The sequence below is a fragment of the Talpa europaea genome (genome assembly GCF_964194135.1).
Source record: "Talpa europaea genome assembly, chromosome: 12".
Taxonomy (NCBI): Eukaryota; Metazoa; Chordata; class Mammalia; order Eulipotyphla; family Talpidae; genus Talpa; species Talpa europaea.
This window is the reverse complement of record NC_140079.1, coordinates 64984409-65010491: the sequence shown is the minus strand read 5'-3', so window position 1 is coordinate 65010491 and position 26083 is coordinate 64984409. Positions and strand designations below refer to the sequence as shown.

Here is a 26083-nt window from a genome sequence, read left to right as displayed (position 1 = left end):
AATGTGAGTTTGAGTTCTCTTTTGTGGAAACTTAAGATGTGGTGTAAATGATTCTTTCCAAGATTGTCCAGCAGCTTTAATGAGGCAGTGACAATTCCTGAGTAGTTTGTTGGGAGTCCTTTTACATTTCTCCTTAGATATTTGGCGATCTGGGTGGCTATTGTGTAGCCTTACTGCCCCAGAGCGCCCGGCTAGCCATTTCCCCTCTGATAGGACTATTTTATAAGAATCAGCTGATCACTTGGAGTTTGGGGACCTTGTTACCTGGGCCCCTGGGAAGGAAACACATTTTCTCGGTTTTGAAAACCTGAAACACAAGCAACCTGACATTTGTGGGAATTAGCTGATGCCTCCCGAGGCCAGAGGAGGTGGTGGGGAACGTGAGCGGTGCTGTCTCTTTAAAAGTGCCCTTTATATGATTCCCCCTCCTGGGACCGCCTGCAGAGGCTGCAGGCTTGGGAGAGATTGTGTAGGCGACAGTGAATCAGAATGAAATGGTAGATTTTGTGTAGATGCATTTGTCTGCTGTAATTTTTTATATATATTAAACTTACTGTAACTGTACAGTTCATTTCTGTTGTAAAACATCATTAAACCATTTTTCAAGTGTTTTCACATTGTTTGCGCTTCTTTGAAGTTGTGTTGGCATTCTGGATGCTCACAGTTACATTCCCACTCAGACTGCGCACGCAAGCCTCCCAGCTGACTTCTCCCAGTGGGTGTTCTCAGAGGCCCCAAAATCATGTCATCACATTGGTTCCTCGCCCAGTCCTCCTGAGTGGGTCCCCCTGTGCACCAGGTGCCACTGTGGCCACCACATCGCTCCCTCCCCACCCCAGGCCCTCGTGGTTTAGTGGGACCCTGATTCCAGCAGCAGAAATCTCCAGACCTGAGGTCTCTGTGTGATCATAGGCACAGGTCCTGATTGATCCTGCAAGAGAGCACTTCAAAGCTCCTGTCTCACTGTATGTGACTGCAGAACTGGCATTGAACTCAACTTTGTCACATTTATTGTTGAAACTGAAGTGACCCGCTGGCATTTCCTGCCACCTGAGCATTCTCTGAAGGAAGCTAATCCTGAACTTGGCGTCTGGGCTCCCATCTGAGGGACAGAGCTTAGCTTCCTTCACTACTCAACACTTTGTGTCTTCAACAAATTAGTTAACTGCATAAAAAAAAATATGACTCAAAATGAATTTGCCACAGAGATAACTTCAGCTTGTTGAAGAGGTTGGGAGGTGTGTAACCAGTGAGCAGAGGGCACTCAAGTGTGCCCTCCTGGGATTGGGAGGTGGAGAGAGCTGTTGTCTCGGGACCTGGTGGCCATCTTGCCAAGGGCCCCAAATGGAAAGGGAAATATTGTATGGGTCCTCATCTCCCCTACTTCTGCCTCAAAGAGCTTTTTCTTTTCATTCCACCCCTCCTTATATGTATAGCTTGCATTTAAATTTATGAGGTTATTAATACAGTACAAGTTTGTAACAGAAATCCTGCTTGGAAGAGTTGTCAACTGTCCAGCATGAGGAAGACTTTAGAAAGCAAAATCTATTTGTCACATCCTAAGGAATGAAGATAAAGTGCAGATGAGATCCTATCACCCCGCCAACCTTTATAAAAAGGTTGCTCTATTCTGAGCCACGTCCAGTCACATCCACCACTCTGACTTCCCTATAAGAGGATGTGACTAATACCTGCTTTTATTGCTGGGTTTGAAGGCAGAGGACATCTGTAGTTAGAATTTAGTCACCAGTTCACAGAAATGTCCACCCCGGCTACCAAAATGCATCATGAGTTACAGACAGAACAAGGCTACTGTTGAAGGGCCAAGCAGATGACCCTGCCTAGGCCCCTCCGAGCTGTCCCCCTAGTTTGCATTGCTTAGGGGCCCTGTTTTTACCTGTCAAATCTGGGTTCAGCCAAATGTTTGTAAACCAGGAGCCTTGAAAAAATACTGTTCAAAAAAAGCCACACCCTCCCTACCTCTAGTTCATGACATAAAAGTAATGCAATTTTTTTAAAATATTGAAAGCTTCCATCTTCACACGTACACACACACACACACACACACACACACACACATGCATATTTTGGTTTCTCTTTGCAAATAAGTGACCTACTTCCTTGATATCTAAGACACCGACCTTCATATTTTAACACTTATGAAATAGGATGTTTATGTAAAGTGTGCCGTTTTTACTTAAAGTAAGTGGATGGCACGTTGTATTATATGAACTGTAACTTCTTGGGACTGAGGGAATCCAGTTACACTGTGGAGAGGGAGCTTCCAGACTTCAGGAAGGGGGAGCCCCCGTAGTGCCCAGCATGGCAGCATTGTCTGGGATGGCCACCCTCACTGGGGATCTGAACATGTCCACTCATTTCTCTCCCAGCTGCTTTGTCTCTGTGGTTCTCTTGCATGTTGTCTGGTAAGTCTTCATGCCCTGTCCAGTCAGCCTGACACCCACCACTGACTTCCACTTTGCTCTTGCCTCTTAAATCATATTCTTGACAGAATTGGGTCAAGCTCTCCTCAGCCAACAGCCTTGGAACTAAGTCTGAGGCCTACTTGCTCACTTTTACAATAGATGAATCCAATGTTGGTTTAAAAAACCCCAGCAAGTAGAAGATAAAGGAAAAGCAGCTCAGAGGGACTGTCCATTGTCTTAATGAACTTGGGCCAGTAGAATCCTTTGCCTCATGACCAGGTGGCATCATTGGAGGTCACTATCTTTCAATGTCCTGTTCTCAGGCCATTCCTCCTGTGAACCCAGTACCTCTCTGGGTTCTGCCTGCACCCCTAATTATAGCTACTCACATCCACCTCACTGCTGCCACCAGCCTGTCCTCTGTGTCTCAGGACAGCAGTGACACCAGATTCTTTTTTATGATGTGGTTGAAATCTGATGAAATTTTACATCCCTGACTCTGGGATGATGCTTTTCTCTCTATCCACCCTGGATAGCTAGGAAGTGCTGGACCAAGAATAGGTGGGTGCTAGGCAGGTGTTTGGTGAGTGGACTTGAATTCCCCTAGAAGGCCAGGTTACAAATTAAATGCCCTGGTTACTACAATTTCACCCTACAGAGATGTGTTTGGGAATCCCAGATGCTCAGGGTCTTTTTTTTTTTTTTTTAAGATTTTACTTCATTTATGCAAGAACTGGGGTACAGGCCAGAGGCACGGGAGGGTGAGAGGATTCACCAGAGACAGAGTGGGGAGCAGAACAGACAGACAGACTGAAGACACTGCTGAGGGGAGCAATGGGCGAGACAAGAAAGGTCTGCTCGCCATGTGGGTTTCTCTCTGGCTGACCCGGAATCGAACCCGCGCTGCAGAGGCTGCGGACAGCTTCACCGCGAGGCGCTCAACTTGCTGCACCACCGGGGAGGCCCACTCAGGGGCTTTTAATGGCCATGGCCTTGGACTTTGTTTCTGTTTCCAAGTCTCAACCCACTATGGACCAGAGGTTGGATGAGTTGGGGCCACATGTAGAACCAGCACAGGTGGAGGAAAGACTGAGGGGGAGAGAGCGACCATTTGTGAGGGAAAAGTCCTCTGTCCTCCATCCCTCCCAGGATCTATGGACTGAGCTGTGCTGTGGCATCAGCTGCCCTTTTGATTCCCAGCCCCCTGAGCCCACAGTGTTCTGATAAGGAGGCTCCTTTCCAGCAGCCCCTACACCCTGCACCCCAACTGCTCCTTTCCCATCAGCCTCTCTTGTTCCCACAAAAGCCTGACCCATTCTGCAGACTATACGGCACCTGGTGCGACTCTCAGGGTCCCTCTGCACTGCCACCAACCAGGATGCCACCCTCTTCCGTCTCTGAAGGAAGTGACGCTGCCCCTGGTGGCATCCTGAGTCTGTGGCTGCACCTCTCTGGGCAGCAGCTGACTTCCTGCTGACTAGATCTCCAATGCAGTCTCAGCTCTGGAAATAAAGCTTAGAGGAAAGCTCATTTTCACTAAAGCATTTATTATGCAAAAGAGTAAGGAGTAGCAACCAGTATAAATTAAACCCAAGCAGAGAGGGGTGCTCTGTCCATGGCCACGCGCCTTCTCATCACACAGCAACGTTCAAGTGGGTGAACCGAGGTGGCCCCGTGCGCCCATAGGGTGTTGGTCTTCCTTCCAGCCTTACAATGCGGGGGGTCATCCAAGGTGAGGTGAACCAGTGCCCCCCTTGTGGTCCCCCCATGCTTTGTTGTGTCTGGGCTGACAATCTGTTCTTTACCGCAGCTTGTTCAGCTCTCACAGCCCCTGAGCTCTTGTGAGCTCCACCAGGACATGGGCGCTCACTCCTCGCTGGGTGCCCCTGGAACCTGGCACACCCATTCTGTAACGGAATGTCTGCCTGAGGGGGCCCTTCCCGTCTCCCCAGGGCTCTAGCTGAGCCTCCATGATGGTTCCCTGCTCACACCTCATCCCCCGCTGGCTGGTGTCCACTTGTCAAGGCGCTCATGCCATCCTGCCTCCGCCCAACCCACTCACTGGGCTCAACAGCCTCGTCACCCCAATCACAAGTTATATTGAAATGAGGAGGAAGGTTAACATAGAAGCCAAATTTACAGCAGGCACGAAGCCACTCATATACTGACAGAACAATGCAGCCTATTAGGACATGTGCTGACATTGGGGGTTGCTCAGGGGAATTTACAGGTCACAGACTCAACACCTGGCTGCGGCAGGGTGTGTCTGTCTCCCAGGTGGGAGCCGGGAGCTGCCCAGACAGTGCTACCCACAGAGCATGCTGCACCCGCCTCTCAGGCTCCCAGAGCAGGGCTTGAGGGGACAAGGCTGTAACCCTGGGGTCACACTCTCAGAGCATCCAGGGACAAGGAGTCTGTGTGACAGTCTGGAATTGACGTGACCACATGTTACAACTTTCATAAAGAGGTATTCTTGGGCGGTGGAGAAGAGACAAGTGAGCTGGGCTATAAATGCTTTATCCGGTGTCTTTAACAGTCTGGGCGTCTGTGGTTCTGGTCTGTGAGTGGTAGAATCCGTGCCCTTAGCGAGGGGGCAGGGCTTGCATGTGGAGGGCATCATAGGTGTCCTTGGTGGCTGTGCTGAGCCCCTGTCAGAAAATCAGAAAAAGAAGCAGGTCAGAAGCCCTGGTCGGCACTCAGAGGCCTAAAGTTATCTTCCACAGCACAGCCCCTAACCAGCCTCCAGAACCCCTGGAATAGCCCCCTCATATAACAGGTGGGGAGCTTCACCCTGAGGATCTTTGCCCTGCTGGGAGTGGCCTTGCAGCCATTCCTTTCCTGTTAACATCTCCCCTCTGGCCAGTTTCCAAGTGCTGCAGTGGTTGGGACCAGCCAGCTCCTGTCAGGCCAAAGAGGAAGGACAGTCCCCCAAGCAGAAGACTGAACTGGAATGAGGGAAGAGCCCAGGCTTCCCCAGACTACCTGCTGTCACTGGCAGCTGGAAAGAGGGGCTCCTTGACCTCAGCAATCCCTCCCAAGCCTCCTCCCAGGCCAGGCAAAAACATTTGTGCTATTTGTCTGAGGCCAGGTAGACAGGCAGGCCCAATGTCACCGGACACTTCTCTGGGGGTCCAGGCCCCCAGAGTAAATTCTGGTGGCTCTCTGATGTCACCCTGAACACACACCAGCAGAGCTTGCCACTCTGAAGTCAGTCCAGGTAGCTAATGGAAACCCAAGGGATTGTATTTTAGAATATAATTATTTACACTGATTTGCATAAACCAGGACCCTGATAACATCATGTTTTCTTTTTAAAGTTGTTCTTTACCTTGATGTTTTTTCCTTCAGTCTACCCACCCTCCCATGGTAGCTCTAAGGACACAGGGCAGGGCAAGGCTTCTGCAGTGACTTGTGTGGCCAGTGCCCCTGCTCCAGGGCTGCCAGGCAGAGGAGGCCCGGGCTTGCCCTGCCCAGCTGTTGGCAACAATTGGTACCTCCAAGAAGCAAATAGTGGGTGCCTGGACCTCAGCCCTGGTTTGAGGGTGCCATCTTGGGAAGAGGTAGACCTGAGGCACCGCCATCGGCTCTCACCTGGTAAAGGGCATCGTTTCCTTTGCCTCTGCGCCGCTGGTTCTGTGAGAGTAAAACCAGAAAAGGGTGAGCAATCAGTTAGTAGAGGCCTTCCTGCTCAAGGACCCCATGCCAGGGCCTCCAGAGAATCAGAGGCTACTGTTGCCCAGCAGCACCCTTGCCTCTCCAGGAGAAAAGGGCCCTCAGGCCACACTCGGAGCCTCCCCTGAGGACAGGCCTCACCTGAGGAGGCCCAGGCTTGCTCAGGCCCACTCAGGTCCTCATAGGATCTAGGTCACAGGCAGCTGACCACCTGGTCCACTGCTTGGAATAAATGGGCCTCCCACAGTCCTGGAAATGCTGACTCATCACCAACACTCCCTGGAAATGGCAGCCATGTAGTAGCTCACAGTTCTGGCTGAGTCCTTCCAAATTCTGGCTCCCCAAGTACCAGCTGTGTTGGCTGCAAAAGTTAATTAACCTGGGACTCGAAGGCCCACGATTCTCTCTGGGTTATTGTGGGGATTCAGTGAGACCATCTACCTAGCCAGGCACAGACCAGGTGGCTTCCTGGACATACAACCTGAGCAGTCCCACAGGGCCCTGCTTAGAGGGTCCAGCACTCCCTTCCCCCATTTGGAAATTTTTATTTCTTTATGAGCAAGTCCTGAGTGCCGAAGACACATTAGTGCACTTCAAATACTTGAATCAACCCCTTCTTCAAATCTTGTGTCCAGCAGTGAGAGCCAGATTTTCCTTTGTCTCTGCGCCGTCACGGGGGCTTGTATGGGTGGCGTGAGAAATGGATGGCAATGGAGACCTTCAGCAGGTGTGTCAAGAAGACCATGAGAATGCCCTTATAGTGTCCCCCTACCCCCCAATCCTTGGGAATGAGGAAAGATCAACACTCACATCTCCCTTCCTCCCAATCTCGCTGTAAGCTTCCGCCATCTTGTCTTTCTGCAGGGCCTGGAGAAGAGGGAGGGAGATACTGGATTACTAACTAATAAAAGAACACTGACTCCCAGAATTGAGGTTCCAGGCCTTATTTGTACAGACATCTCTGCCCCAACCCTACCCTCTTCCTGCTCAGCCCTCTGGAATCTCCTCTGAGCTGCCAGCCCTTTGCACTGAGTTGAGAAGCTCAACAAGATAAGAGGGGGCATTCTGCCAAAGGACACAAGTGTTGGACCAGACAAGGGCTCAGGTGGAACCCCCAGGATCATTTATCTGAGTGAAATGTCCCTTTTACACAGCCACCGCCACGGACCGTGGGCCAAGCAACCACGGGAGGGAAGGAGCAACTGCCCTTCATGGCAGACCTGGCCAACAAACTGGAAGCACAACCAGATCCCCATCCAGGATGGTGAGGATGTCCTTTCAACAGTAAAGGAAAACATCCCCAGGACAGAAGCCCCCCAGAGGGGCTGCTCAGCCTGACCTCACTGTACCTCCCCCCAGCTTGATGCAGGAGCTTCAGCATCAGGCTCGGGGGCCGAGGGAGCGAAGACATGTGAAGGGTCTTTCCCAGCAGCCGCCCCGCAGGCAGCAAGCAGGGGAGGCATTATCTGACCCAGGAAAGTGAAGGTCAAGGCAGGGTCAGCCAGGGGAGTATGGCGCCAACCCCCTCCTCCATTCTGAGTCCCTTCCCAGCACTTCTTTCCAAACTTTTATGGGCAAATGTGCCACCTCCTCTACTCACGTTGTACACAGCTTCCTGGGGATTCTTTCTTCTCTGCTAGAAAAGATAAGGGCAGCACGTCATGGGGAGACTCAGGAATCTAGGCCAGCAGAGTTTTCATCCCACACCCCCATCCTTTGTGGGCTCCACCATCAGCATCTCCCTTTCCTGGGTGCCTGAGTCCCTTCTTTCCCTCTGGGGACTCCCAGCCCCCCCAGAGCCCTCAATGCACGCTTGTCCATCCCCTGCTCCCTGGTGTACCTCCCGAGGGCCAGCGTGGTGCAGCCTTGCCTGGGGCAGGGGAGTGTGCTGGGGGCTGGCCCCTCTGTCCCCTTGCAGATGTATTTCCACACTGTCACAGGCTTACAAGTGGGATTTGGGGCTGAAGATGAAAGGCACGGGGAGCCTTGTCTGGAGAAGGGCCAGACAGGGCGGAAGGAGTCTCACCATACAGAGACAGGCCCTTTGTGCCCCTGCACCCTTGTCCACAGCGGGGGAGAAGAGCTGAGGTGGGGGTGGGGGTTAAAGAAGCGGAGGGCCTCTCTTGCTCGCTCCTTCACTCCAACAATAACCTTCTAGCTCAGAGCTCAGAGGGCCTGCAGGGGACAGTTGTGACCAGAGACATCAAGGCCACTGGGCAGCCCAGGCCTTTACACTGAGCCCTGCTCTTAAGAGGACACTTCCTGGGCTTCATCCAGCTGTTCCTCTCCCCACAGGCAAGGTGGTCTTCCCAGAGCTTCCCTATGCTTATAGGGGTACCTGGGCCCCAAGTCTTGCCCTGTGGCTTATACCCTTGCTCTGCAGACCTCTTGCCCAGGTCGTTCCTCCTGGGGGTAGACAATGCCACTGTGTGTACCCGCCAGCGTGGCTGAGGAGTAGTTTGAGGGGAGCAAGAAGGTGCTGGGACTTGAGGGCTAGGGCGCCTACTGGAGCGTGGGCGCCTCCGGCTGTCTCTTGCCCCAGGCCCCGCACTTGCTAGGGTGGAGTGTGGTGGCATTCAGGAGCCCCTCTTCAATGCCTGCTCCTCCCAGCTGCCCCCCGCCCCAAACACGGAGGGGAGCTTACACGGAGCCCCGGAGGGGACCACCCTACCTGTTTCCCTCCCATCTCAGGGTCCCGGCCGCGCCTCTTATCCAGAACATCGTACTCCTCTCTTCGTCCCAGATTGAGCTCCTAAACAGACAGGAAAACCTCAGAGGAGGGGCAGGGGCAGGCGGGGGCAGCCAGGCTGACTCACAGAGGCTCAAAAAGAAAGGGGCAGGAGCCAGGTGTGGTGCAGTAAGGGGCTCCTCAGAAGCCATCGTGTCAGAGAACAGGCATTATTACCCTGACGGGACGGGTTCCCCCAAGGGCATCAGTGCTTTCTCCCTGCTGGTCAGCCACGTGGGGTGAGAAGTAATACCCGCCCCCCTCAGAAAGTAAAGAAATAGCAGTGTGCAGAGCTTACCCAGCTCCACTCAAGTCCCACTGTAGAGGGAAAATGAATTGCTGTCCTGCCCCCATGAAAATTCTATTACCTTCCTGCTCCCCCTACCCTGATCCCCAGGCCTGTGCTACCTCACAGGGCTTCAAGCTCACTCATGCAGTCATGTGGGTCACTGATGGAAAACATGGGAGAAGGGGACCTAGCAGTCTGCACCATCCAGCTTAGGGGTGCAGTGACTCTATGACGTTTGCACGACCAGGAAGTGGCTTAACGAAATTCTCAGAATCTGCACCCCACATTAAGAGACTCCAGAGCACTGTGGTGCTTTCCAGCTATCAAATCCTTACAGCTGTCAACCTCGCGGCACACCCAGGAGGCAGGTACAGTTACGATCCCTTGATTGATGGTTAAAAATCTGAGCCCTGGGCGGGGGGGGAGGCTTCAGACCTACACCCAGTGCCCCCCGGGAGGCCCTTCTCCTGTGCCAGGCCGAGGACCACACCTCCCTCCATGGGGCTGACTTACGTTGTAGACCAGGTTCTGGCCTTGTGGATACACGGGGGCTTCTGCACTTCGGCTGAACTGAAAAAGAGTGCAGCGCGTTACTGCCTGGCTCTTGAAACCATTCATCTCCCCTCCCTGCAGGGCTGGTGGCTCTGCAGCCTCTTTTCTGTGCTCAACCAGACATCCCTGTGCCCCTCCCCGGCCCGCCCAATGTGTGGCCTGCAGAGCTTAATCTCAGCTTTGCCAGTGGCCACCAAGCTTGAGACTTTCCAAGTTCAAGGCCTCTCCAAACAGCCACAGAGTGAGGGCGTCCACACCCTCCTTCCCAGGGCCCAGTGGCACTCACCTTGGCTCTCAGGAAAAGGGCAGTGATGACCACACCATAGATGAAGAGGAACCCATCCAGCAGGTAGCAGAGTCTGGGGTCCAGCATGCCAAAGGCCTGTGCCTCTGTGCCAGGAGAGAAGATGGTCAGCCAGCCCCAGGTAAGAGGACACATCCTTACCACCCCAGCGTGGCCCGACTGGTCAAGAAAATCGTGACAGGGCCTCCCTGGTGGCGCAGCAGTTGAGCGCTGGGCTGTGAAGCTGCCCGCAGCCTCTGCAGCACTGGTTTGATCCCCGGCCACCTGCGAGGGTCCCACACGGCGTGGCAGACCTCTCCTGCTGCCCACTGCTCCCCTCAGCAACGTATTTCATCAGTCTGCCTGTTCTGCTCCCCGCTCTGGCTCTGGTGAATTCTCTCACCCTCCTGTGCTTCTGACTGTACCCAGTGCTTATATAAATAAATAAATAAATCTTAAAAATGAAAAGAAAATCATGACAGGAGACTGGATCCAATCCCCATGCCCATCTGACCAACTCCTCTGCCCCAGAGCCTGAGAAAACCTAGCTTGCCCCAACAGTGGAAGTAGAGCCTGGAGGGGCCACAGAGCCTGGGATGATAGGAGGGAGACAAAAAGTAGGGGGGATGGTGACGTTCAGTGTGCATAGGACTTCAGTCTTGGGGGCATGGGGTTCGGGGGTGCATGAGTCCTGTACGCTCCCGTACCTTGGGAGTTTCTGTAAGATGCCCATATCCAGATGAATGGCACCACCTGAATTAGGGCACTTGGTTCCACAGGGAGGCACCAGGCCTGGTGGGGGAATGAGATCCTTCCGATCTCCAACACAATTAGGACAGTGAGGCTTTGAGTTAACTTCCCCCCTGACTCCTGTGTCCTCCGAAGCCAGGCCCTGAACTGGATCTCCCCTGTGGGGTCTGGGGCTAGACCCTGGAGAGGTCTCATGAAAAACAGACTTATGATCCCCCTCTCCCTGCCCCACCTCTCCCTGCCCACCAGTCCTGCCCCACAACTCAGCCCTGGCCCACTGGCCAGTCCCAGGACATACCTGTTTCTTCCATTTGCCTCCCTGCTACATATTCCCTGCTGCCATCTGATAAAATCTGATACATTCTACAAAATGCAGCTTAAATTGCCTCTCTGTTAAGCCTATCTCCCGCCCCAAATTTCCAAGGAACTTCTAACCACTCACTGCCATAGTAACCTTTGTCAAACTATAATTAGTGTACATGTCGTTGGCGCTGGCATTGAAGTACAACGGGGTTGGGGAGGTAGGTACAAAAGGTATTCAGGTTAAATAAAATAAGCCATTTGTATTTGAAAGTTCACTGCCCAGTGGGTGAGGAGACACGCATGTTCGTCTGTTCTGTACTTCTACCAGGTACATGTCAGCAGCTCAGCCTGTAAAGCTGGGCATAGCATTTCTCACGCCCAGTGGTGTGCAGGGACAGCGGTGCCAGGCTGGACCATCCACCGCAGGCTCGTCCCAACCCGGGGCGCCACCTGCTGGCTGCTGCAGCCTTTTCTTGGGCAAAGGACCAGATCAGGAGCGTTGACCTGCTTATGTGACTTGCTGCAGGCTGTTAACCCTGTTTCAGCTGCCTCTTCTGTTAAGCAGAGTGTAAAGTGTAAACAGTACATTTCTTTGGTGTTTCCTTTGTGTCAGACACTGCTTTGATGTCATTCTTTGTCAGATCCTCCCAGCAGTACCAGATGGAAACTGAGGCACAGAGATCTTCAGGTGTACCCAGGAGCACACAGGGCAAGAGAGAGTCTCCCAATACTGCCCCAAGCAGTGTCTGTCTGTGGTTCTTCCTCCCCCTGCCTGCCCATCCTGATGCAGACGTTTGCCCCATGACCCGTGGGGACTGGTGATTCAGGGCTGCCCCAGCATCTCCACTGCCCCCCATGAATCCCTCTGACCTCAAACATTTGATTACCACCTGGATTCCCTCTGCGTCCTCAGCAGCTGGTCTCTGTAAACTTCCCATAGTCCCATCCCCCGCCTCAACTGTTGGCCCAGTCACTCAAATTGAAGCCCAGACTCCCCGTCCAGCCCTGCCAAGGGCCCTGACTGACCAGCCCTGGCCCAGCTCCCGACACGCCCTCCCTTCACGATGACCCCACTCCTGCGGCTGACTTCATGTGGGCCAGTTCCAATGGCAGACAATGCCTGCCATTGCTAGCGTGGCCCCTCCATTCAGCAGCCACTGAAACCCACTCAGGTCCTGCCACCTGAGCCCCTGGTGAAAATTAGGGTGCTGCTCCCACAGAGCCTGCCTCCCCCAAAACACTGCAGAAACAACCTGTCGGGGGATAAAAGTCTAGGCTCTAAGTGCTGGCGACCAATGCATCTTCTGCATCTCCGTGTCTGCCACCCCCACATCAGAGCTCAAGGCTCCGGCAGACAGTCATTAGAGGTCAGGAAATTTTCAGGGAAGACACCTGGCTCTGCCCTCAGCTGGCTGAGCCCTAGCCCTAGGGTAGTCCCCAAAGCCGCAGCCGACTGAAATAGGACTCTAATGGCCTTTGGGAGACCAACCAGCCCCCAGCAGAGGCCACCAAAGCTGGGGAGAGTTTTTCATTTAGTCCTGGAGGGAAGGTGTCAGCAGCGATTTATAGGGGTGGTTGAGATTCAGAAAAAGGGCTGGGAGAAATCGCTCAGTTGCCTGCCACATAAAATGAGAACAGAAAAACTACTGGACAGTAAATTTAGAACAAATAAGAAGAAATATTTCTTTGTGTTGTGCAGAGTCAGTGCAGTGGGGGCGGGGGGCTGGGTGCCTCCCCAGAGATAAGTAATCGGAACAGGTTTTCTTTCTTTCTTTGTAAAGAGCAGCGCGATTTTATGGCCCGTGACACTGTGCTGTGCCGGTTTGGCTGAGGAGGGGAACTAGACTGCACGCACTTCCCAAGTTGAGGACCCCACAAAGGAACTCGGGACCCAGGAAAATTACATACTGGGTTAACTAGTCATTGGACATCAGCTCGATGCCAGAGGATGCAGGTATCAGGCAGGTTCTAGCCTTTTCCCTACCACTGAGTAGTTGTGGGATCTTGGGCAAGTCAAGTCACCTCACTTCCCTGGGCCTCAGTTTCTCCGTTTGTAAACTGGAGGGTGATCATATCTACCTTAAGGGGTATGGTGAGAATTAAATGAGATAATGGGTGTTTTTGTAAATTTCCTCTAGAAGGACAGTGATGTCTAACATTTGGGTAGGGTCTTCTGCCCTCTTGGGGCTTAGGGTTTAGCTCAAGAGCCCACACACATGGCAGGGGGCGGGGGTGGCTTCTCTGAAAAAGCAGCTTTCCGGAATGCCAACTCAAAGACAAGAACCACAGCCACTCCCTTCTGGGTCTCAGCTTCTTCCCCACCGCCTTCCCCAAGTAGAGACTGCTCTGCTCCTCCCCTGAGCTGCTTTTGCACCTATTTCTATTTCTACCACGTTCGGTCCCAAAGGGAACTCCCAGGCCCTTGCTAGCAAACTGGCAAAGCTGATTTATCTCATGCTTTCCTCTCCTCTGCCCCAGATCCAGGGCACCTGAGAGAACTCTGGCATTTGAAAGGGAACCCAGGGACCTTGAGGGTCTCACCAGGCTCTCCATCCCTTCTCCATCGCAGTTGGACCTGAACACAGACCAGAGCTGAGAGCATGCTGCTGCAGCCACACCTCCCACAAGTATAAAGTTCACCTTCAAACAGAGAGGATGAACAAAATTATAGCCCCAGTCCCTCTCACAGACTCGCTGTTGTGTGCTGCGTGTCACAGGACTTCTCTGAGCCTCAGTTCTCCCATCTGTGAAATGGGGATTGTATTACCTCTTTCGTGAGTTGGCAGCGAGGATTAAATAATTCTTTTGAGGGGCAGGACCTGGCAAATAATACGTGCTGCAGGATATCAGCGATCGTCATCACTCTGATCTTTGCCCTCAAATTACCATCCGTACATTTATTTGAGGGGGAAGAGTCAAATGTTATCAGTAACTTTTAAACTGGGTAGGACTAAGAGCCACCGAGCTCCTGACTTCGGCCTGTTCGCAGCTGCACAGATAACCGGCTCCTGCATCTGTGGCGTCATCTGGAACCCACGAGAGCATTTGATGAGGGGGACACATTCGGAGCAGTCACGTGATTTCCCACTCAGAAGCCACTGTCTTTGTGTCAGAACAAAGGTGCTGAGGAAAAACAAAGGCAGACCTAGCGATGGCCTCCTGGCATAGGCCAGGACTCGGTGGTGGCCTGGAGAGACGGGCTCTTGCCCTATTTACAAAGCAAACCCTGAGGGTGGCTCTGACCCCGTGAGCCTTTATCCATCCCATCCAGGTCTCCACAATCCCTTCTCCGGGCCCTGTACAAGACAGAGTTGGTGAACCGGCAAAGTAAGGGGAAATTGCCTCAATTCCCTGAGGGTACCCCAACTTTCCTAGGTCGAACAGGTGATCCACTCCAGCCTGACCAGATCTCTGCAACTACACGGACACACAGCAAATATGGATGTACAATGGGGGAAGGCAGAACACATGTCTAGGTGTGGCTGAGATGCAGGGATCTTGCAGGCACCCTAACATGAGCAGACCCCTCAAACCACCATGGCCAGACTGAGAGTGTGTGTTTTTGTTTTAGGGGATTCAGGTTACTCCAGGACCAAGCAAAGTTCTGATGTCGCCCACGGGAAAGCTGGTCCTGCATGCCTGGGTACTTTCAGCAGCGGATCTCAGATTTGGACACTGGGGAGTGAGAAGGGAGCACGGTTGCAGCCCTGAGTCACTCACAGCCCCTTGCTCCCCACCAGCAAGGTCGCCGCCATCGCGGTCACAAACCTGGTGTGGTCAGGGCCTGGCTGAACTGGGAATCTGGATTCTACAGGCATTGATGAGTCAGGCCAGCAGGTCACAGCCTCTGCAAGGCTGGGAGTAGAAACCACATCTCCCCGGAGGCGGAGCACAAAATGAGGAAGAATCTGAGCCGCAGCATCTCTTTGACAATCTAATGGAGCTCAGAGGCAGCAGGGTTTGGCCCGGTCCCTCAAATGGCCATGTTGGGAGCCTCCAGAGCACCACCAAGACTAGGCACAGTAGGATACTGCAACAGACGGTGGGAGACTCTGCCCAGGGAGCGTCCAAGGGCAGCCCAAGGACAGAGTAACCATCCAGGCACTCACTATGTCAAACATCTCGGAGTCTCGTCGGCCAGCATGAGCAAGCATCTCCCAAGCCCTTCTGTTATCTTCACATGTTCAAGAATTTCCACCCCACTGCCTAGTAACAGGAAGATGCTGGGACCCCAGAGGACTGCCTGGGCAGGAGGGGGTTTGGGGAGTGCCTTTTTAGAATCTGGTTTCTCTGAGTGAGATGTATCTGAAACATATGTCTGTCTCCCAGCCTGGAGCTTCTGAGGCAAGATTGTCATCCGCCCGGCCCTGCCATGGTCGTACTGCAAGCACAGGGCAGCTCCCCGCAGTGAGCCTCCTCCAGCAAACCCTGCTGGGGAGCAGGGCATGGCAGAAATCCCTCCCACCCAACTAACAAGGGCACCTCTCATTTGAGCCCCCCCAATTTGTATTTCTGGGGCCTGATCAGATTTGGTTCTCTGAAGCACCCTACAGGCAGGCAAGGGGGTTATTTGGACCCAATTCACAGGTCCATAAACTGAGACCAGAGGAGCAACAAAGTAATCCCCAGGACTCCTGCAGGTCAGTGGCAGAGCTGGATGGGATTCCTGGCTCTCCTGATGTCAGGTGCCCTTCTCACCTCTCTGCCTCAGGTGAGCCTCAGAATTTTCACTGCTCTGAACTCACAGCCCTTGCTGTTCACCACCTTTTGACACTGAGTCATGGCTGTTTTATGTGTCCCCTTCCCAACAAGCCCTGGAAAGCACAGATGATGCATTTTTGTTTCACTTGCGAATTTGCCTCCTCACCCAGCACTTGGTGACTGACTTTGTGTTTGGGGAGAGTGTTCTCAAGCTCTCTGAGCTTCGCCTCCCCACCCTGCAAGGGGGGTTTAAAGAGACCGACTTCAAGGGTAATTATGCAAATGAGATGAGATACTGTATGGGGTAATGCCCTGCCCCATGGCTCTCATGAGCCCCAGTATCAAGTGACTATCTTGGCCACTATGGAGGATCTGTGGGCAAAAGCAGCAGTGGGAGTGCAACTTCTCAGATTCCCAGCTCAAGCTGGAGATACCCACCTTTCGGTGTGTAAAGTTAAGATCAGACCATGAACAAAGGGGCTGGCAGACAGCAGGAACTCAGCACTTTAGGGATGTTCTGAGGACTCCTGGCTTCCCAAATTGAAAATAAGGTAACTTATATTTACACTCAGCATACACTTTAGAGAATCCTTTTCTGTGACACCTGATTTAATCCTCGGGTTTGATATGGGCAGAGTTACTACCAATTCTGTTTTGCACATGAGGAAATTAAAGCTCAGGAAGGTCACTGAACTGGAAAGTTCCCAGCATGCCTGGTGCTGAGTCAGTTGTCTCTGGGGTATGCTGGTGCCTCTGGGCTTTCTCTCCAAGTTTGCCACATTTTGTGGGAACTTCTACTCTGCAGCCCCCATCTCTGCTGGCATACTTCAGTTGACAGGGGGCTCACTGCCCATCAATAGCTGGTGGAGAGCTCTAATTTTCAGCTTCAAAAAAAAACCCACCACCACCAAAAAACCTTTGTCCTTGTTCTGCCTTCAAAAGTGCAAAAACCACAGATTTTTTCACTCCCATGGGGCAGCCTTAGAATCCCACCCGTCTAGCTTGTCCCCTCTTAGTAGGAAGTATGTTACCATCACAGCAAAAACAGAGACTTTGGAAGTGGACACTTGAGCCCCAGTCCTGGCTCCGCCGCTTGACGGGCTGTGTGACCAGGGAACAGTCACATCTACCTCCCCAGGCACGGGACAGGGAGGTGGGGGTGAGCTTGGTACCTGATCAGCTCTCAGTTCACTGCAGTTAATGGCATCAGAGTTAATCTTACTACCCCGTGGTTCAGGTAGGAGCAGCCAGTTGCCTAGTCCCCGGACCTCCTTTTTGCATCTCCAACTTTTAGCCCAGGGTCCTGCTACTGCCCAGCCCTACCCCCAGGCTCCAACACCAGCAAGTGGTGATGACAGTGCAGCTAAGAATTTAGAAAACAGGAAATCATGTGCTTTCAGGAAGGCAGTGGCAGCAGCGGGGTGGGGGGCGGTGAGGGGGTAATCTGTTCTGGGTATGATGCCCAACCCTTTGACCACAGCAACCTGGGTTCCCAGACCTCCCCTGAGGGGTTGCTCCTTTTCATTGAGCAATTAATTTTAACTGCAGTGGTGCAGATACAGGCTAGACACACACGGATAATAATTACAACTGTGAGTTGAAGTATTTTATGACAGGAAGCACATAGAAGTTTTCTTATGCAATCTTCATAGTGACTGAGACTTTATAGCTGAGGAAACTGAAACTCAGAGAAGCTTAATGACATGTCCAAGGTCTAGAGCCAGGTGGAACCCAAATACCATTTGGTCGAGAATCCTAACTACCATTGTGACTTACTGGTCCTCGGCTGGGAAGGAGGATTCCTTACCAGTAGGATCAATAGATCTTCTAGTGAATGTCCCTAGAAGCTGACCCACCTGGTGACACCCTCATCTTGATCTGCAGAACACACCTATATAATTTATTGGCACCATGTGTTTTATCATTACCCCATTAATATGCCACACCTCCTTTGTGTTAGATTTCAAATACTGTGTTTTTGTTGTAGCACTAAACTTATATCACAACAGCCTGCATTCTAATCATGTCACAGCAACTACACCATATATGTCCATAGAAAAAGGTTCCAAGGATTATGGGGTAACAGGATTATGGGCAAATTTTCCCCTTCTTATATTTTTATTTCCATTAAACTTGTTATGGTTTGTGTAATACTTAAATTTTTTTCCTATAATCATTTTTATTTATTTATTTTTTAATAGAGGCATGCTTTATTTATTTATTTGTTTGTTTGTTTTGTTTATGCATGCACTGGGTACAGTCAGAAGCGTGGGAGGGTGAGAGAATTCACCAGAGCCAGAGCGGGGAGCAGAGCAGGCAGAAGGACCGAAGTACACTGCTGAGGGGAGCAGCGGGCGGCAGGAGAGGTCTGCGCGCCATGTGGGACCCTCCTCCGGTGGCCGGGGAGCAGCTGGGGATCGAACCAGCGCCGCAGAGGCTGCGGGCAGCTTCGCAACCCAGTGCTCTACCGCTGCGCCACCGGGGAGGCCCCCATTTTTATTTTTTAAGGAAATCAGGTCATTATAAACTTGCAGAAAAGTTGAAAAATTAAAATTGCCTATAAGACTACTACATTCAAATATAACCTCTATTATCATGATAGTAGATCACACACCATAGTGTTTGTTATTTATAAATTGTAATCATTCTATATTAAAAAATTCTGCCCTGAGAAGAGTCCCTTTTTTCGGTTAGTTTTATGACTTCATATTTTCACGTAATTTCACATATTCATAGTTTGCATTTCTTGTTACTTCATAGTTTTACTGAATATCCTCTTTTATGGTTTTATGAGAATCCTTCCACTATTTATTTAATCATTTCCCTCATTGATTTGTTTCCAGTTTTTCACCTGTGTAAATAATTCTATGATAAAAAGCTTCATTCCTAGAGCTTTTTGCAAGTTTAAAATTCAATCAATAATACTTTGAAAAATGAAAGCTAAGACAAAAAGTCCAAGAGAAGAATCAGCAAATGATATAAATAGGCAATTCTCAGAGGAAGAAAAACAAATTGCTTATAGAAAGACACTCAGTCTTACGACTGGTTAGGGAAATGAAAGTACAAAGTGACAGAGAAATGGATTCTGTTTTTCAGGTTTTTATTTTTGCAAGTGGTCAGCAGGCATCAGCTGTGGGAATATGGGGAAGAAAAGTATTCCTGGCAGAGAAACAGCAGGTGCAAAGGCCCTGTGACAGAATCAGGGTTGCTGTGTCTGAATAGCAAGGAGGGATGTGACCAAGGTGGCATGAATGATGGAGACTAGAGGGGGACAAAGGGTGATGAGAGGGTGGGACCCTTGATGACTGTCTGCATTCACCCAAATGCGGTTATCTTTATTTCTTCCTGACATCATCCTGTACATACCATGAACCAAGCAATGGTTTTTTTTCAATAAAGTGGTTTCGTTTTTACTGAAGGGATGCAGGTCCATTTATTCTTCTGCCTTTTCATCCTTCATTAACACGTATTGATCACAAGCCTTCATTTCTGTGTTGGGCAGAATTCTGTCCTTCACCCCACCCCCAAGTTCATATGTTGAAGTCCTGACACCCAGTACCTAAGAATGTGACCACCTTCAGAGACAGGCTATTTGAAGTGAGGTTTTAGGACGGCCCTAACCCAATGTGACTGTGTCCTCATGAGAAGAGAAGATTAGGAGACGCACACACACACACACAGAGGGAGACCTCGTGAAGACACAGTGGGCAGAGTCATCAGCAAGGCAAGGAGAGAGGCTTCCCAGTAGCCTCACTCTGCCGACACCCTGATCTCAGACGTCCAGCCTCCAGAACCACCAGGAGATAAATTTCTGCTGTTTAAGCCACCTGGCCCATGGTGTTCTCTTATGGCAGCTCTAGCAAACTAAAAGCTTTCTTTTCTGAAAATAGCCACCATAATTCATAATTCCAGGTATGTGTGAAAAGGAAGCATGTTACAGGTAAGCAAGAGCATGTGGTAGGAACTCAGACACAGAGGTGGTCATCCACTGGGCTGCGCAGTGAAGAGTATGGGAAGAACACAAGCCTAGCCTCTTCAGCAGGGAGTGAGCAAGTAAATAGCACCCCATGCCCCCCAATGAGGGAGATGCACAGGGTGCTATGGAAGGACGTGGGGAGAGGCCATGCCCACAGCCTTACTCTGGGAGGAGAACAGTGATAGCAGGCAGTTAACTGCCTTTGGTGATCTGAGTTCACCTTTCAGTTACTTACACTCATTCTATCCTCCCAGCAGCCCCCACAAGGTCAGTGGACAAGGCTCTCATTTTAGCCTGGCTGTGTGCCAAGCATGGTACTAGCCACAGGGAGAAGAGAGCAATGCATACACATAATATGTATGTGTGCATGTGCTATATATTTCTGTAAGCTCATCTAGCCACCTATCTATCATCTGTCTGTCTGTCTATCAACTCCTCATTCTCACCTCACGATGCCAGTCTGGACACAAGGTTTCCCTGGTTGACTGTGGGGATTGATGTTATAACAATCACGACCATATCAAACACTTGCTCCATACTTAGCATTTACAAAAGTCTTTCATACTCTTGACTTTATTTGATCCTAACAACAGTTGAGTGAGTTAAGCTGGCCTCCTCTTTGCAGATGAAGAGACCGAAGGTCAGGGAGGTGAAGTGGCTGCCCTGAGGTCATAGACGTGGGAGGGGTTGGCAGTGTAGCAGAGGTGGGGAAGAGACTGGTGCTCGCCTGGCCCTGGTGCTTCCCCTGCACAGCACATAACCCCACAGTATCCTCTTGAACATTAGTGTCATTAAAAAAGAGAGCCACTTTAGATCAAACCTTCTTATGTCAAAATTCTAGCAGGAAGCTGCCACTTCCCTGAGGCTTTATTCTGCTGATAAGCCTTTACAGTATGCAGATATAGGTACAAGAATATTTATTGTGTCACTATCTGCAGGAGCAAAAAAAGAAAAACCAAAACCAAAAAAAGAAAGTAAACATTTATTAACTGGAGACCTGATAAATTTGGGTATATTCATACATACCTGTTTGAAACAACAACAACAACACAGCAGAGAGATCTGTATATGCTAGTGTGGACAGATCGCCAAGATAAATTAGGCAAGAAAAAAAGCAAGCTTGAGAATGGGTATTTGTGTGCCCAAAAAAAGACATTATGTAGGCTACATATGTATATTTATACATGCATAAAATATATCTTGATGAAGTTCTGGGGATGATGAAAGAGTTCAAGAAATGCATAGTGGTGATAGTTGCAATAACATTGTGTGTACTTTGTGCCTTTGAATTATTCATGTAAAAATGCTTAAAATGGTAAATTGTACATTGCATATTATACAATTATATATATAGTAGACATATTATAATATACTACACAGTCATACAATATATAACATGCAATATATATTAAATTATCATAATTTTTATATAATACATATATATTTCTTTATTTTATTTGAACCTGGCTGTGACTCAGTACATTTCTGGCAATGACTTACTGGGGTTTGTCTGGATCTCAAATAATACAAAAATTTTCACTATAATGGTATTTTGGGAATATGATTACATTTATGTATGAACACAAAAACAAGCATTATTTATTATTATTAATTGTTATTAACTATCGCTTCTCCCATCCCAACCTGTGCACCAGTGAGCCGGGCAGGTGAAATGGGATGAAATTTCAGAGGGAGCCAGTGCTAGGAGTCAGGCACTCCAGGGGCCAAGCAGATTTCTGGGTACTTAGAACTGAGCTGCCTGGGCAACCCAAGGGAGACCACGGGGTGAAAGGGGCCTGGGACACCTACCCTCTGGGCACTATCCTGTCAGCAAGGCTGCCGAGGACACCTCTTTGGGAGAAAGCAGAGCCGTGCAGAAAGCTGTGTCTCTATCTGGTTCCTGACACCCCCTCCCACAGAGTCTCCCTAGCCAAGAGTCAGGCCTCCTGGGCTTCGCAGCCTCCACGCATGTGTGTGGACAGCTCTATGTCTGTGTGTGGGCAGCATGTGCGTGGGCAGGGATGAGGCCCATGCAGCAGCTTCCCACTGAATCAAGCTTCTCCTAGACTGGGGGAGAAAACACTATTTTTATTTTCAATCAACAAAGATGCCTCATGGGTTAAATAACCCCTGGCATTTTAGGAGCTTAGACTGAGCCTTCCAAGGCTGCCCTACTAGTTGTCCTTGGTGTTGGGTGTTGGGGTCTCTCTTGGATGCAAGAGGAGACATAGTACTGGCTACAGGACCTGTGCTCACGCCCGCCCACTGCACCTGGGTCCCCACATACAACTCAGGGTGGGAACTTCTCAGGCTGTCAAAGCCCTCAGGGGCTGCACTCCGGTACTGGACTCCTCTCCAAGCGCCCCAGAGCTGGGATGTGCTGGACCTCAGCCCCAAAGTCACCCCTCAGATTCTGAAAGGGCAGCCCTCCCCCAGAGACGGAGGTGGGCTTCCTCCCCACGCAGCCAGGGTGGGCTCCCTGGCGCTGGCACTGCGCGGTCCCGTCCCACCGAGGCTCTCAGTGCGGTTACGGGAGCAGCAGCCCTCCCCGAGGCCCCAGCTGTCTCCTCGCTCGAGGTTTCCTGTTGAGCTGCCATCCAGGCGGGGTTATCACGAGTGATCTCCCATCTGAACGGCGCGTTCACTCAGGCGCCCGCCCCCACTTGCGGTCCCCTCCCCCGACCGCACCGCCCCCAGCCCTGTGCTGAGAAGTCCTCCAGGCTGGGTGGATCTGTCCTGGGGTCGAGCGAGGGGCCGCTCCCAGATGTCATGGAGGGCTATGCAAGGGTCTCCGAGAATCAGGGTCCCGGCCATTCCCTGGGGCCTGCTGGGGAAGCGGGAGGCGGCACTGACTCTGGGGCAGTCACTGGGAGGTGGCCTGGCTCTGACTGGCCAGACTCGCACACAAACGTGTCCATAGTGGTTAACGCCTCATGCACTTGTGTCCACAGTGGCACAGCCACCTAGTCAGACCGCTCCCTCCCTATCTGAAGGCGCAGATAACCTGCCCCACCTGCCATCCCCAGCCCCCTCTGGAGAGCTCCTCCCCCTTTGTCAGAGAACCCCCAAGGAAGCACAAGGGGTCTCTGTGTTGTCACACAGGGGGACTCCAATGTCGTCAAAGCCGCCACTCCCTGAGCCGACAGCTGCTTTCATTTTGGAGCCCCGTGAGCAGGCATGGGGCTTTCCTGGGGTGCACGCCCAGCAGGTGAGAGCTCTGAATTTTATTTCCCTCCGATCGGGCATTTCTGTGCAGCTTCAGGATCTACCCAGGATGCCTGTGTCCAGGGCTACATTCTTACTCACGAACCCTGGGGTGAGGGACATGGTGTAGCAGGGGTGGCCAGGAGATGGCCGCTGCAGCTTTTTCTGCTGTTTGCTAACTCAAGAGAATCAGGAAAGTGTTTATAACAAGCACAGATACAGGCCAGCAAATACAGGTTGAGCTAATTCCTTCTGACCCGTAGCAGCACACCCAATGTGGACAGGAGCCTGTGTCAGAATCACACAGGGCAGCTAAATAATCCAGTCTCTGAAGGCCGCCTAACATGCCCCCATGTTCTCATGTACACTACGCCCTTCATGGACCACGGCCTTCTGGGTTGATTGGATCTGGAAGGTTCTAAGAATGTATCCAGATCCACCTGAGTATTTGCAGGCAGACTGCTCCTTGAAGGAGGGCAGCCCCAAAGCTCTCTGCAGCAGATAAAAAGCAGCCCACAGGGACAAGTACCCCCAGACTCTGTGTCTTTTGTCAGAGAAACGCTGAGGGAGTCATGACTTTGACATTATGGGGCCAGCTTGGTTTGTTCCCCGTGTTTCATCATGTCCATATGCAGTAATTTCACGTGGGCACCATGCCACACCTAACGTGGCTGCTGAGGATCTGCTTTCTTTAAAACACTCTAAAGAGGACAGTTCTCCTTCTAGCTCTGCTTCCTTCTTATCTGGTCATGTGCTGAATGTGGGAGCCCCCTTGAAGACCTCAGACCCACTTGTGGGCTTCTGAATGGTAGGTGGAAGATGCCAGGCTGGGGCTGGGGTGGGGGGCGGTGTGCCTCACGCTATCACCTGTCTCCAGGGTCCTTTGCTCCTGGTAAGGAACTACCAGCTGTTCTGGGCGATTTAGGGGCCCTAGTCATTAGCTCAGGGCTGTGTGGAAATGGGATGGGGGAGCTGAGTTCCCTATAGCCTGCTTTAGTCTGCCTTGCAGAGTTAGTTGGCTGAAGAGAACAAGTCTCATTCACAAACAGCCCAGAATGACCAGTGAAGGAGGAAAGAACAAAGAGATGCTGCAACCAAGATGGAGCTGCCGCCTCGTCTGTAGACCCTCCATTGATTTATCCTAGATGGAGGAAGGGCAAGTCACCTCCTAGTCCTGGGAGAGCAGCGTAATGAAGCCAGCTTGCATGTAAATGGGCGCTTTTGACTTTTCCTTAATGTTTGACACCATCCTCTACCCAGGTACTGTTTCTGCCTTTGCCTCCACCAATTGTTTCCAAGCCTTTCTCAGCTCTTACCTTCCCTAAGGCGACCTCCTCCCAGAGCTCCAGCCCACACCAACTTCAACTGCATTAATTTCTTTTTCCTGCAAAAATACTTGGTTACACTCATCGTGCACAAGGGGTTCTTAGCTGCTTGACTAGATTGTAGGTTGCTCAAAGGTAAAGGCAAGGCTTCTCGTTCTTTAGTTCCACCTTAGGAACCCAGGGTGAGGCATCACCAGGCCTCAGTGATTACATAATTGCTTAGATGATTGAGAGGTTGATTGACTGATGGTCATTAATGCCCCACAATGAATGCATTTTGCCTCTTACATTTTAAAGGTCTTGTGAGACCCAAGTTATTCCTTTTATGGGAGACTGAGCTAATGCTATCACCCAATGTGTGACCTTAGGGAAGTTGCTTTTCACTCACACACCACCACCACCACCACCACCCCACTACCCCCATTGGTTTCTTTACTTCCAAAATAAGGGTTTTACTCTTAACAATCTGTTTGGCTGCTCCAGATGTGCCCGTTCTGTAATGCAGACGCAAGCTTGTCACCAGGAAGAAAACTACTTAAAGTTTCTTAATGAGCAGCTGTCACAAAGTGTCAGATTCCCAAATGTGCCCTCCTCCTTCCCTGTTGTCCCTGAAACCCTGGATAGGGCTTAAGTCAGTGGGATAAGGATGGCCTTGGGCCTTGAGGGAGGGAGGCTGGTGCGGCCTTTCTCAGCATGGACCCACCACTGCCTTGCATTTGATTCAGGCCCAGTCCTGCCAACAGAACTGCCACTCAGGACAACATCCTACAGACCAACCTGAACAAGAGCAGGCCAAGATTCTCCCCGAAAGAGGCTGCGGCCTTCTGAGAGGGCCCAGAAGTTTCCAGTAAAATGGCTTAGCTCGCCTTCCACTCAATGCTTCAGTTTGACAAACGTACTCATCTTTCAAGGCTCAGCTCAAGTGTTACCTCCTGCACTTCCTTCGGGCAGAGCTAATTTCCCCACAATGGGCATGGCCTTCTATTCTACAGGCTGCCTGAAAAGTCAGGATCACAGGTTAAATTTGTGAAGCATAATCTCAGTTGTATCTTCCAGTACTATAGTCAATATGTTTTCCTTCAGTCTTCAGCTATCTTTTCAAACAAAGTAACTTTAAATAAATGGATCAAATTGTTAATTTTATAAAAAGAAAAAAGATACAAGAAATACACTATTTTCTTTGTTCTGCAGGCTTCATGGACACTGTAATCTATTTCTTATACTTTGATCATAATTGGATTCATTTCTCTAAATTTGAAACTTCCTGCAAGTGTGTCTGGAGGCTGAAAAAAAAATATTGTACTTATTATTTGAAAACCTAGCTAACCTGGTTTAAAAAGAAATTGATGGTCACATTTTTGACTTTTCAAACTAGTTCTTGAGGTATTTTCTCAAGAACTAACTATTGGGTGACAAGTCTGTCCCTGTTAAAAGTTAAACTCTACAAGTTCTGGCTCTATTTTAATTGTCTTTGACTCTACAATCCCTAACTAGTTTTGGCATTAAGGAAGTGATCATAAGGGTTTGATGAATGAATAAATGGTAGATAGGTTTTACCCAAACCCTTACTCTGGGAGTGAGCCCAGAATGAGCTGCCTCTCTCATTCCTGAGTATTCTACTTTCTTTCTATAATACCTGAAAGTTTGACAAGAAGCAATATGATTGAGACCAAGTGCTTTCTGTCTCAGATGTCAAAGAGAACTATGTGGGCTTCAGAAAAATCTGTGCAGTAAGGTGTAGCAGGAAGACCCAGCTTCTCACCTCCCTGATCGTGGACTAGTCCCCCAAGCTGGGTGTGTTATCTCTAAACTCTATTGAGTCCCAGTTAGGGGCACAGGGAGACAGGGTCACATGCATTTCCAATCTCCTTTGC

General features: G+C 50.6%; 1 protein-coding gene across 2 annotated transcripts in view; it reads right to left on the bottom strand.

Annotated features, from left to right (window-relative positions):
* Window positions 1–5008: 5008 nt before the first annotated feature.
* Window positions 5009–26083, bottom strand: part of CD247 (CD247 molecule) — a gene marked incomplete at both ends in the record, with an annotated part of 71573 nt that continues 50498 nt past the window's right edge. The window contains 7 exons of one of the 2 annotated variants that reach the window (XM_084250475.1): window positions 5009–5074; window positions 6018–6053; window positions 6909–6965; window positions 7699–7734; window positions 8770–8850; window positions 9629–9685; window positions 9954–10057. In XM_084250475.1, coding sequence (XP_084106601.1) covers window positions 5009–5074; window positions 6018–6053; window positions 6909–6965; window positions 7699–7734; window positions 8770–8850; window positions 9629–9685; window positions 9954–10057 — 437 coding nt within the window. The remainder of the gene's footprint in view (window positions 5075–6017; window positions 6054–6908; window positions 6966–7698; window positions 7735–8769; window positions 8851–9628; window positions 9686–9953; window positions 10058–26083) is intronic. The other variant, XM_084250476.1, reaches the window with a different exon arrangement.